The sequence below is a fragment of the Tetrahymena thermophila genome (assembly GCF_000189635.1).
Source record: "Tetrahymena thermophila SB210 genomic scaffold scf_8254811, whole genome shotgun sequence".
NCBI lineage: Eukaryota > Ciliophora > Oligohymenophorea > Hymenostomatida > Tetrahymenidae > Tetrahymena > Tetrahymena thermophila.
Window position 1 is genome coordinate 799,568 of NW_002476567.1, and position 13,040 is coordinate 812,607.

The 13,040-nt window shown below is 23.5% G+C and overlaps 4 protein-coding genes across 4 annotated transcripts; 1 reads left to right on the top strand and 3 right to left on the bottom strand. All coding sequences in view use genetic code 6, as the record gives it.

Annotated features, from left to right (window-relative positions):
• Positions 1 to 483: 483 nt before the first annotated feature.
• On the top strand, positions 484 to 1,680 carry TTHERM_00059380 (phosphomannomutase; the record flags this gene model as incomplete). The annotated part of the gene is made up of 6 exons (XM_001007670.2): positions 484 to 636; positions 708 to 819; positions 889 to 965; positions 1,050 to 1,241; positions 1,339 to 1,524; positions 1,576 to 1,680. The coding sequence occupies 6 exons, from the start codon at positions 484 to 486 to the stop codon at positions 1,678 to 1,680; spliced, it is 825 nt and encodes a 274-aa protein (XP_001007670.2).
• An 832-nt stretch (positions 1,681 to 2,512) lies between these two features.
• TTHERM_00059370 (proton-translocating inorganic pyrophosphatase) lies at positions 2,513 to 6,142 on the bottom strand (the record flags this gene model as incomplete). The annotated part of the gene is made up of 11 exons (XM_001007669.3): positions 2,513 to 2,799; positions 2,854 to 3,004; positions 3,062 to 3,190; positions 3,252 to 3,514; positions 3,585 to 3,815; positions 3,870 to 4,163; positions 4,222 to 4,599; positions 4,781 to 4,861; positions 4,917 to 5,157; positions 5,685 to 5,906; positions 6,050 to 6,142. The coding sequence occupies 11 exons, from the start codon at positions 6,140 to 6,142 to the stop codon at positions 2,513 to 2,515; spliced, it is 2,370 nt and encodes a 789-aa protein (XP_001007669.2).
• Positions 6,143 to 7,485: 1,343 nt separating this feature from the next.
• TTHERM_00059350 (superoxide dismutase [Cu-Zn] protein) lies at positions 7,486 to 8,676 on the bottom strand. The gene is made up of 2 exons (XM_001007667.2): positions 8,124 to 8,676; positions 7,486 to 7,889 (listed from the first exon to the last, which is right to left on the bottom strand). Exons 1-2 carry the CDS (start codon positions 8,659 to 8,661, stop codon positions 7,654 to 7,656), a joined length of 774 nt encoding a protein of 257 aa, XP_001007667.2. The 5' UTR covers positions 8,662 to 8,676; the 3' UTR covers positions 7,486 to 7,653.
• A 1,320-nt stretch (positions 8,677 to 9,996) lies between these two features.
• TTHERM_00059340 (protein phosphatase 2c) lies at positions 9,997 to 12,657 on the bottom strand (the record flags this gene model as incomplete). The annotated part of the gene is made up of 4 exons (XM_001007666.3): positions 9,997 to 10,058; positions 10,233 to 10,940; positions 11,969 to 12,064; positions 12,567 to 12,657. The coding sequence occupies 4 exons, from the start codon at positions 12,655 to 12,657 to the stop codon at positions 9,997 to 9,999; spliced, it is 957 nt and encodes a 318-aa protein (XP_001007666.2).
• Positions 12,658 to 13,040: the final 383 nt, after the last annotated feature.

A 13,040-nucleotide genomic window follows, 5' to 3' on the forward strand; every position in this document is an offset into this window, starting at 1 on the left:
ATTAAATATTATATATACACTTGCAGGTTAAAATATATAACGAAATTTTATGATTTTAAATAAATTGTTTATTTTTAGTTTTAAAATTTTATTTATTTTTTGATATTTTTAAAATAAGTACCATAATTATATTCTAAACTATCCAAAATGAATTTTATAAAGTACTATTTAAAAAGTATATTTTAAAATCTTTCGAAATATGATAAATTAAATTTTAAATTAATATTGTTAGTTTCTGAAAATAATTTGAAATTATAAATATAAATTTAATTATTTTTAGAATAGTTTGTAAAAAAAAAGTAATTTAAAAAATATAAAATAGAAAAATGTAATAACTGATATAATATGATGATATAAATGTAAAATGTTGAAATTTGATATTTTTTAAACACTTGTTTTTACTAAAATAGAACAAGTCGATTGATAAAAATATTTGAATAAAAGATTAGTGAATTTAATACAAATTAAATCTGCTGAAATTTTATGATTTGTTTATAAAAGTTAAATTTATTTATTAATAAATAATTACTTATTTAAAAACTCTAATAAAGCTTTAAAACTTTTTAAAAAATGGAAAGATCAAAAGATAAAATTATTCTTTTTGACGTTGATGGCACTTTGACCAAGCCAAGAAATGTATTTAAATACATAATTGTTTAATAGTTTCACAGTTATAAGGTGCTTCATTAATTATTAATTTAAAATAGATAGTAGAATAAGACATGATAGATACTTTAGCTGAGTTAAAAAAAAAGCATTATGTAGCTGTTGTTGGAGGTTCTGATTTACATAAGATTATTGAGCAATTAACTAAACCAGGTAAATATTTTAAGATTAAGTTAAATTATTCGATAAAAATAAAATTATTGTTTTTAATATGAAAATTAGTTGTTGATAGTTTCGATTATTGTTTTAGTGAAAATGGTACATACTCTCTTAAAGAAGGCCAATTCTTTGCTAAAAGAGTAAATATTAATTAAAATAAACATACACTTAATATAATGAGCAAATATTCTAAGTGATTAAAATTATTTCAAATAAAATTAAAGAGTATTGGTGATGAAATCGGTGAAGACAAATTGAAAAAGTTCATAAATACAACTTTAAGACTTCTTTCCGAAATAGATATTCCTGTTAAGAGAGGAACTTTTATTGAGTACAGAAATGGTATGATTAACATTTCTCCTATTGGTAGAAATTGCTCCCAATAAGAAAGAGACGAATTTGAAAAGTTTGATTTGGTAATTTTGAATATAAAATAATTTATAATATTTTGATTACATTATCTATCTATCTACCTTATTTATTAATTTATTTATGTTTAATAAAAATCAAAAGCAACATAATATCAGAAAGAATTTGATATCAAAACTTGAATCTGAATTCCCTGATTTAAATCTTAAATACTCTATTGGTGGGTAGATTAGCTTTGATGTTTTCCCTATTGGTTGGGATAAGACTTATTGTTTGCGTTTCCTTGAAGAATTTAAGGAAATCCATTTTTATGGAGACAAGACATTCCCAGTACAAATTAAGATTTTTTAAAAATTTAAATTAATATTTAAATATATAAAGGGTGGAAACGATTATGAAATCTATACAAGCGAACGTACAGTAGGTCACTCCGTTAAAAACTTCTAGGAAACAATAGCTTCTATTAAAGAAAATTTTTTAAATTGAGATAGGTGTGAAAAAAATTAACAAAAGAACAAAATTAATTAATATTTTTGTAAGTATTTAAACAAGTATTCTTTATTTATATATGATGTTTGTTAAATTTCTAAACATTATTTACTGTAATTTATATTGACTGATTTTAAATATTTTTTAGTTGTTATTTTTTCATTTGATTGAATTATTTTTTTAATTTGAAAGGAAACATGAGATAAATATTTTGTAAACGAAAGGTTTTAAATTAAATATCTCTAGAAAAATCTAATTAATTAATTATTTTTCTTTATTTAAATCTATCTAGTTAATTTCAATCAAAAAAAATAAATTAAAAAACTAATACAAAAATTTATTAAATTTCAATTAAAATACAAATTAATTCTACTAAATTACTTTTATTATTTGCTCAAATTCTTAAGTAAAAAATTAATTTGTTTTATGATTAAAATTATGAGATAAAGAAATAAATTATATCCTTTCGTTTATTATTTTGGGTTTTTAAATAAAAAATTGTGTGCCTAAGGAAAATAAATGTAATAACTTCTACATATATAAAGGAAAAATAGTAAAGTATCATCAAAAATGTTTACAAGAAAGAAGTATATATTTTTAGTTTAATAATGAATGACTGATATAACTAATTATAAGCAATATCAAGTTACTTAAATCAAGCTTTAAGCACCCTATTTCATGAGAGTGTTTAACTTAAATTAGTATTTTAACAATAAGGGAAGATTATTAATCAATTTTATTAAGAATTATCTTGATCCTCATCCCTAATTTTATCTTTTATACTAAGTAGTAATTAAAAAAAATATTTATTGATAAATATTTATAATCATCACTCTGCTCCTTCACCATCGAAGGCCTTTGATATAATGTCTGGTATATTTTTAATTGAACTTAGATAACCATCTGTAGTTGAATCAGCTAACTTATTTAATTCACCAGAATCAACCCACTTTCTGAAATAGCCGTATTAGGCCCACTTGATAGCTCCTTACAATACAAAAACTGTATTGAAAACTAAGTATGTAACAAGGGCTGTTCCTGGAATTCCTTCACAGGCAGTGACTGTAATATCAGCTTAAATAGGAGCTTCATCTACATCAGTAACTTTACCATAATCTAAATAAAATTAAAATTAATTAAAATTGAACTAAAATATCAATAAAAAAGTACCTCTACTATATTCTCTAGCATTCTTTACACTGTATCCAACGATAAGAGACATAAAGCAAAGATAAACTCCTACTAGATTAAGACCAATAACGAAAGCAACTAGTGTTTTGTTTCCAAAGAAAATACCAATAAGAACGATACTAAAAATGCTCTAATTTTAATAATAAATTTAATTTAGCTTAAAAAAGCAAAAAATTATAAATTTTACAGTGAAAATGTTAATGGCAACTTTCATGATAACTGAGTTATATTAATCTTTAACTAATACATCAACTTCTTTAAAATTGCTCTTTTTAGATCCTACATCAGAAGACTTCTTGAGTTAGTATGTTTCTTTCTATTATAGAAAATAAAATACAATTCAGAATAATTTAATTAAACAATATTAAATAGTTTACTAAATTTTCAGCAACTTGCTTAATGCCAGATAGTCCTATACCTTTAATGAAGTAAGCAAGGGAACCACCATATAAAAATCCAAAGATTCCATAAGCATCCCAAACATAAATATCAAAATCGCCAGTAATAAATACACATGCACCGATGCATAAAACACTAGTCAAAATAACTGCTACAATTGTGACTATCTGAGTATATATACTGAAATTTCTTGAAGCCCAGCTATAACCGAAAAGTTTTTGTCTCATTGATTTAAGGTAACCTGTTTTAGATATTTATTTAAAAATGTTTTAGATATTTATATTCTAAAGATATGTAATATATTATTTTACCTACTCCAGAGATTTCAAATGCCTCTGCAGTGAAACCAGAGAAAATATTTACACTCATTAAAGAGAAAGGTGCACAAATTAATCCACAAATAGCACATGCAACACCAAACATACCACATAGAAGATAACCTAGCATGATAGTGAAACTGAAAAGAATAAAAATACCAAATTAGCTGATATTAGCATATTCAGTTGCAGTCAAAAGTGTCATTGAAAATCCACCCTTAGGATCTAGTTTTAAATAAATATAAATTAAATAAATAATCAAAATAACATTTTTTTTACGATCTTTTCTGATTTAAGCAATTTTCTTAACAGGAGAGAAGTAGTGAGAAGTGAAGACTTCAGAATATACAATCAAAAATGTTTAAGATGCCAATCCAGTCATTAATGCCCAAATTGCGTCAGAGCAATCAATATTTTCTTAGCTGACAAGATTTAGCTTTTTTGAGCCTATGGTAAATCCATCTGGGACTATCCATATAGGGAAGCATATTAAGAAAATGAAAGAGAAAATATTGCAGATTAAGACTTGTAATCTAACTTATTTGGCAGTTTCTTTAGGAATGCTATATTCATCTAAAATTTTAAGAATTAATTTAATATAAATAAATGCAGATGAAATAAATATTATTACAAGCTTAATTATCTTCTTCTTCAATAGTAGGACTTGTGTTAGTTACATAAGTGGTAGCAATAGCAACTAAAAGGTTTATACCAACCAAGTAAAGAGGTAAATAAAAGGTACCACGGTAATCTTTATCAACTTAAGGAGATTAGCAAATAACTATTAGATAAATACAAAGGAAAGCAGTAAAAACAGTCTAGAAATCTAGTACACTGATAATATTATTATTGTAAATATTACTAATAATACTAGCTGTGTTTAAATTGACTTCGATAACAGTTTAATCATAATTTTGGTAATTTGACTTTTAAATCATATCACGTCCTACTAAAATACCCTTGCAGCTCATACCACCAGCCTCTCTATAAAAAAGACTAGCAAAAGCGGCTATTGTTATTTTAAAAAAATTACTAAAACTCAATTTAATGCTTTACAAAAAATAAATTTTTAAAATAATATTTTAAGAGTTGAAAATATGAAAAGCATCATTTTACATTCTATTTATTGAATTATTAAATTTAATTAAGTTAAATGATGAAAGTAATATGTTTGTAAAATAATTTTTTACTTCCCAAAGCATAACCTAAAATAGATTGGAAAATATTAGTGTAATCCTGAACAGTAGTATCTTCATCATCCAAAACAGAAACTGATTAATAAATTAAAAAATTAAGTAAAAAATATATTAGTAACATTTATTTTACTGAAACTTGGAATTAATATGCTAAGTGTTAAGATAGAAACTGCAGTAGTAGCTATTGAAATAGCTGAAGCGTTAAAGTAAGTGAATCCGATAATACTCTATTCTTTTGATAATATAGCTGTTCTTATGACAGAAGCAAGAGATATCTTCAAAGTAATTAAAGTATTTATAGCAACGCAAGTGCACCCTAAAGCAAAAGCAATCATTAGCATAAAAGTACGATCATCCTGAGACAACCAAATCTAAAATTAAAATAAAAAAATTTCTTAGAATAAGTAGAAATAGATAAATAGAAAAAGTTTATATCTAAAATCTAATTCGATATTAAATAAGTATATCTTTGCTTTTTTTATTGGCTAGCCACGATATAAAATTAGTTGTGTATATAGTAAAATCTGTTACTATAAAATTTTAGCCAGACCTTTTATTTCAGCGACATTACAAAATATTTTGCTTTGATTTTACTTAATAGTAAGTAATTAATTAATTTAGAAAGTCGTTTTAATATATAGCGTATTTTCGTTTTTATATCTCTAGTCCAATAAGGTCAGTATAGAAATTGTTACTGTCATAAAAAAATAAATAGTTTTTTTTTTTTAAGACTCATCTAACTAAGAGTAAATTATATGTTCTACTTAAAACGTTTTTGAACAAAGAACTGTTTAATACGATGAAGTATATTTTTGCCTTTCTGAAAATTTAAGATCGAATTATTTTAGATGATATACATGCACATCATATTTGCTTCAAAAATTTTATAAATTGTTACAAGGAAGCCTATTGAGAAAATCAATGCAAAGAAGGACATAAAAAAGGTTTGGCTCTTGTAGAATTCCATTGCGCATCTTTGTACTTACACTGTTATTCCGAGATAATACTTTTTCAAGCTTGCAATTGAAGACGGATCTTATTGATTTCCTAATAACTATTCATTTACAATTTCATTTCCAAGTTATTTTTCTAAATCTTTCTCTATATCATGTCCTAATTTCTTTAACAAATGATAAAATATATTAAATTATGAACTTGCTTCATTGAAAGATTGAAATACAATTATGACCAGTTTAAATTTTTTATTGTAGTTAAAACTAGCAATTAATAACAATAACAAATAAATATTTAGAAATAATATACATTTTGAAAGTAAACTAGGGCCGTAAAACCTAAACCAATTAGAGAAAATATAATAATTTAGGTATAAGCTCCTACATCAGTAAGTACAGCCATCTCTTAAAGAGGGAATAATTTATATTGGAAAGAAGGAGTTTATAATTATTTACAAAGAGATAAATATTGTTTGTATCAGAATAATTCTTTTTGCCTCTCTTTCTTTACTATTTAGATTGTTGTTTTTAATTTAATTGTTTTTGTTTCAAATACCTTGTGAATGTATTAAACAAATTTTTATCAAATTTCATTCTATCTAAATGGAACTATATAAATTCTATTTATTTTCATTGATTGATTGAATGAAAAAATACAAAATACATCTATTTTATTTCATAAATGAATTTAATTTACAGTCTTTATTATTTATTATACCTCATTTATTTTACATATCGATTTATCATAACAATTTTCATTCATTTTACTAAGAGAAGTATTATTTATTATTATTATGTTTGTGTTGTAAATATGATTTGATTTCACAAAATTTTTTCTTTAAGTTTATTAATTTCCCTTTTTAGAAACGGACAACTGAGAAATTAAAAATTGCATCTCAGTTTTAATTGATTTTGATTTTTGATTATGATAAATCTTTTGAAAAGAAAGTTCATTAACTAAATCTAATCTTAATAAAATGTAAAAACGTATAATTTCACAGAAGCTTTTTCCTTCATTTTTAAAGATGAAAACAAATTTAAATCTAAATTAAACATTTATTCTTATTTTTATATAAAAATTATTTCATTTTTATTAAAGTTATTTTAAAATAATTATTTAACATAAATTTCATTAAAATATGTGAAATATTTCAATCAACTTATTTTATTTGTTTCTGATTTCATCAATACATTTAATTCAAAATGTTTTGATTTGAGGAGCAAAACCTACTTATTAAAAAATTAGTGAAAAAAACTTTACTTTAAATTTTCAAACAACTTTAAAAAATTAAATTATTATTGTTAAATTATTTTTAAAAATGATTCATAATTATCATTAATATTTCTGCTAAATATCAATTATATATGTATTATTTACATACTTCTAAAATTTTTTGTACTTAATTAAATAAAAAGTTATACAGTTCAAAATAATAATTATAATAAGTTTACTTTTCTTTATTTAGCAATTTATTTATTTTTAAGTATAAAATCTGAATGAAGAAAATTTTAATTTTTTGCTTTTCTTCTTTTAAAATTTATTCTTTTGAATAAAATACATTTTAAATTACCAAATAAAATTTATTTTTTGATAAAATATGAAATAGGTCTTCAAATTTTAATTAATTACTTATAATTTCAATTAAAAACAAAAAATGAATAAATTTTAGATTATTCTAGGTATTTATTAATGAATAAATAAAATTATTTTTTTAATTTTTAAAAATAAATTATTAAAACATTTTTGATAAATTAATTCATTTTTATATGCATTGAATAAGAAAAATAAATACTCACACACATATTTGATATATCTAAGCAAATGTACAAAAAAACTTCATTATTATTAAGTTAATATATTTTTATTGAAAATAGAGTAAATTCATTCATTTATTTAGTTAACATATTTTTCCCTCAAAATCTAGCAGGCAAGTTTTTAAGTTCATAAGCAAGTCCAATAATACCAGCAGCTATTCTGGGACCAGAGTGACCATTTGTATGGGAGTCTGGGTGGTTGCCTCTACCTAAATCATCTTCATTCTTATTAACTAATACGCTTCTACCAACAACAGAATATTCTCCAAATAAAGTAACTTTATTATTTTCAGAAGTATAATAACCATAACCAAGATCATCTGCTTTAATATTGCCTATTTAAATAATTATTTTAAAATTTTAGAACAAATTTAAAGAAATATTTTATTTTCTTAATAAATTATTCTTTATAAGTTTATTATATTTATGTAAAACTATTTGTAGCTAAAATTTACTTTAAAATTTATTGTATTTTGCTTTTTTTGTGTAAATATTTATCCTGAAAGGCATTTAACTAAACTATGAATTATAAAATATTTTATATCTTTTGGTATAAAAATTATTTGTACCTAAATCACCCATATGAGATTCATCTTCTCTAGGACTTCCGTGCTTTTTATTAAATGGATTATAGTGAGGACCAACAGATTCTGTTCCATTAGTCAAGTCACCAAACTCATGAATGTGAAAACCAAATAGTCCATTAGGATTTAAATTTTTAAGACGAGCTGTAATTTAAGTTTTTGAATGTAAATCTTTCTAGTAGAAAGTAACAGCACCAGTAACATCATATCCTGGAGCAGGGTATAATATTGCAATAGCTATTCTTTCTCCTGCATTTTTTTCAGCTTTGTATGTCTTTTAATTAGAATATGAAAATAAGGCTGTACCAGCAGCTCCTAACAAAACACTCTTTACTAACATCCTACTTTTTAAAATATGTTTTTTGCTTAAGTTTGTTTGTTTGTTTGTTTGTATCTATCTAGCTATTTTTAAAAGAATTTTTTAACTTATTTTGATATAAAATTTAGTTACTAGAAAATTAAAAATTTGTTCTAAATAAATATCACTCTTTGTTTGTATAAATTTTGATAATAAGGTTAACATGAGATCTCTTTGTCTTTCTTATAAAAAAGAAATTGCTAAGTAATTCTAGAAAATTACTTTTTATTCAAAAAAAATATCTTTTTTTTAATTTTTTACTGTTGATTGGCTAACATTTTTTAACTTTAAAGTGGAATATAAATGTTATGATTAAATTATAATTAATATATTTTAATAGATAAAACAGCCATATAACAATACAAATGATGCAATTAATATATATATTTATAATCTCAGAGGAAAACATTCAAGAAGAACATTTGTTAGTAATTTTAGGATCACTGAATGAAATCTTATTCAAAAAACAAATGATTATATCTTTATCTAAATAGAATTTTAAGCTAGCACTTTTACTTCTCCAATCCACCATAATTAATTTACAGCTTGTTAGTAATTCTATTAGAAAAAAGATATTTTTTGTTAGCAAAGAAAGATTGATAGTTAATGTGATTGATTTATGACTTTCAGTAACAACTAAATTAAAAATATTACTTTCTTGTAGTTTTTTTTGTAATAATTGGCACACATGAAGATATGAAACGATGGATGGTCAGAAATGAGGACACCCAAACATTTTTATCCGGATTCTATTTTTTCCGAAGAATAAATGAAGCCTATGCATGCAACCTCTGAGAAGCAATATAAAAAAAAATTTTATATTGCACGGTAAAGAAATAATATAAATTGATTTATTTTTTTATATATAATTTGATAAGCAGATAGGAGAAGTTTTATATGAAAAAGAAGAGCTGCTTTTGTATGGATATTATAATTTTTTATATATTTTTATAAATTGTTTAATTGCTTTTTTATCTACTTTTTTATAATGCTTCTCCAAAAATGTTAATGATTATGATGGTAATAAAACATATATATAGAGAAAATAATGAGTTGGTTATTGATTTATTGATGATGGTAATGTATATTCTATGAACTACGAATTACTCTTGTTTGACTTACAAACTGAGTGAGTGAGTGAGTTATTAGACTAATTAATTAATTACTTGCTTGCTTGATTGATTGATTGAATGTATTTATGCATGTGTATGTAAGTATGTTTGTTTTTATGCTTATACTAGCATTTTCCTTTCGAAATCTTCATACTTTATTCCTACTTAGTTACTGCTTTTTGTGTACCTAACTAAGTTTGTTCAATCAGCCTGCTTACTTGCTTGTTTTTGAGTTGAAAAGTATACGTTTTGCTTGATTAGTGCTAAAATTATATTGAAGAGCATTTAATTAAAATAATGAATTATAAGTTGAAGAGTTATTTTCTCATTCATATTATATACTCTCATCCATCCATCATAGTTAATTTTATATAAATTTATTATTAATTCACTACTTAGCATTGTTGAAAACAACTAAAATTACTGTCATGTTATCACATCCAATACCCTCTATTTTTACATTAAAAATATTATTTAGATAAATTCTAATACAAAAATTTAATATAAAAAAGCTTTCAAAAATATTTTATTTTATAAAAAATGTTCATAGAAAGAAAAGAAAAAGCGAAATATTAAAAAATTGCTATAATTAATTTAATTAATATATGAATGAGTTTTATTTACCTGAGCAATCTTTTGCAAGAATAGTATCTAGCAATTCTTCAAGAATAACTTTAAGAGGAACCTATCTGTCTAAACGTTAAATAATGAAATCCATAAGTTCTTCGTTTGATTTACATTCCCAAATACCATCACATCCCATAAGAAGGAATCTATCAGTGGTAATTAAATTCTTAGATTTAATATCAGGAACTACAGTAATCATAGTTTTTTCAGGTTCTTTAGGATATACCTTATCGCCACCTTATTCGCCTATATCTTTATATTCGAAATCTCCCATAGCTCTAGAAAGATTCAAGTTGCCATTGACTCTTCCTTCAGCAACAAAACCACCAGCAGCTCTAATTCTTTCTAATTCGATCTTGTCATCAGGCTTGTGATCAATAGACATAGCAAAAGGTTAGTCCTTGGAGCAAAGGACTGATCTAGAATCACCAGAATTAGCAACATATAATTAATTATTATATATAAGACATACATTTGCTGTGCAGCCTGCATAGATTGTCTATAAATCATAATCTTGATTTCCGCTTCTGCTAGGGTCTCTAAGTTAGTGAAGTTCCCTAATACCATCTTTAGTAATCATTTTTTTATCTATTGAAATGAAAGTTTCCTTCAAAGCCTCTCCGAGATTTGTTTTGCTTTTAAAGTTGGGATTTTTTGTCAATTCTTGAACAAAATATTTCTTAACAAATTGAGCTACCTCAGAACCTATTGTTTATAAAATTAATTATCAGTAAAACAATAACCAATAAAATTCAAGCAGATTTTAGTAAAATAGATTGAGATAAGTGAATCATTATGATTAACGAACTAATTATCTTTGAAAATCAAAGGGTAGATTGTATTTTAAAATTGAATTAAAAATATTAAAAGAGTTTTTTTGTATTTTTATTAATTGGTTAATGGATGAATTTTTACTATGCTAATTTTTTTAATGAACTTTTTTATTTTAAAATATATAAAAAGTAAATAACTAAATTTAGTATTTTTTATAAAAATACATCAAAATTGGATTATAATTATTTAAATTGCTAGAGACAAATCGGATAGGATTTAATTAGTTAGATTTATTGATAATTAGCTAGCTATATAAATATAAAGCTAGCTGGTGGCTATTAGATATAATTAAAATTCAAAATTTTATCAAACTAATCTTATTTTTTTTGATTTCAAAACAAATCTTATTCTAATTAAAAATTGCACTCAAAAACACTAAATTATTTATTTATTTATTATTTTCTTCTTCCTTATTTGCTTGGAAATCATAATTGAAATTCACATTCTTTTCCTTAATGTAATTGTTTTTTATTTAAGAGTTATAGAGGAGGGGAAATGAAATAAAGTTAAAAAATTAAAATTTAAAACTTTTATAAATTTTGATTGATTCAATCGAAATTTCTGATTGATCATTTTATTATAAGATTTCTTCTTAACTCTTTCTGTAATTTCATTTAAAAAATAAACGTAATTTGAATATTTGTTTCATGTTGTATTATCATTCATTTTGTTTGCCTTCTTTTTTATTATGCTAAAAATTTTTGGTCCATTTAATGCTACTACATTATATTTAAAGAGTGCATTCTATTCAATAAATAAATGTTGAAAAGACATGCAAAATTTGTTCTAAACTCTTTAATTCAGGTTGGACAAAATGACATATTGGTGAAACATTTAATTATTTATCGCTAATCTATGATTGCACCTCTGTCTGCTTGTTAATAAAATATCTATGTTACCTCCATGACCATCGAAAACACCAAAAACACAAGCATCTTCATCACCATCAATATTCATTTCAGCAATATGAGAGTCTTCCATTGTGTTTCTCCATCCTATGTTTTATTTTTTAAATGGTTAGTTTTTAATAGGTAATAAAATAAAAGTTGAAAGGTATTGCAAAAAGCATGGCTAAAAATATCAAAAATTTTATATTTTTAATTTTAAATTGGCAGCACTATTGAGCTGATTAGTTGAACGCATTTGTCTTCTCTTTTTAAAACGTTAGTTCATATAGGTAAAAAAAATTATGATTTTGCTTCATTTTATATCTTAATATGGTTCTTAGTATAAAAATACGATTTTCTTTTTTTAAACAACCTAGGCTAATTATTAAGATATGGAATGATATTTTATGCTTTCCATTCCAGTAAAAGTTTGAATATTTGCTTGTGAGCAATAATTTATATTTTAACTTGGAGTATTAGTTAACTAAAAGACTAAATAATCCATTAAGCGTTTAATATAAGCCATGTCTCCCAAGAATTTTCCTTTGAGTTAATTAACAGTAAGCAACAACTCTAAGAACATAAATTTTAACAAATTTTAATTATAAACCTTGCATAGAGGCAGCACAGAACTCGACCTTCTTTCCTTTATTCTAATCGTATACCTTTTCCTTTTTAGGTTATGACATATATGGTCCCATTTTTCTTACAATGTTGAAATTGATGTATTTCTCTTTTGAATATGTTTTTTTTTCTTTTTTGATATTTTCTTTTTAAACTTTTTTATTTTATTTAATTTAATTATTCAAGTAAATAAATAGTTAGGCAATTAATTCATTTCCTCTTGCTTGCTGCAAAAAGCTTTATTCCTAACATCAATTAATCAGCAAAACTCTTCAAATTGATCAATCATATACATACATACACACTTAATTACTTCCTTCTCAGTAAAATAGACCATAATATATTATTTTCTTTTTCTTTTTTTCCTTGTAAGGATTTCGCCTATTAAACTCTTTTAACGCCTCTTATCTTACCTTCAATCGATTCTCTTAGCTCCTTCTTTTTTTAGTTATTTTTCTTT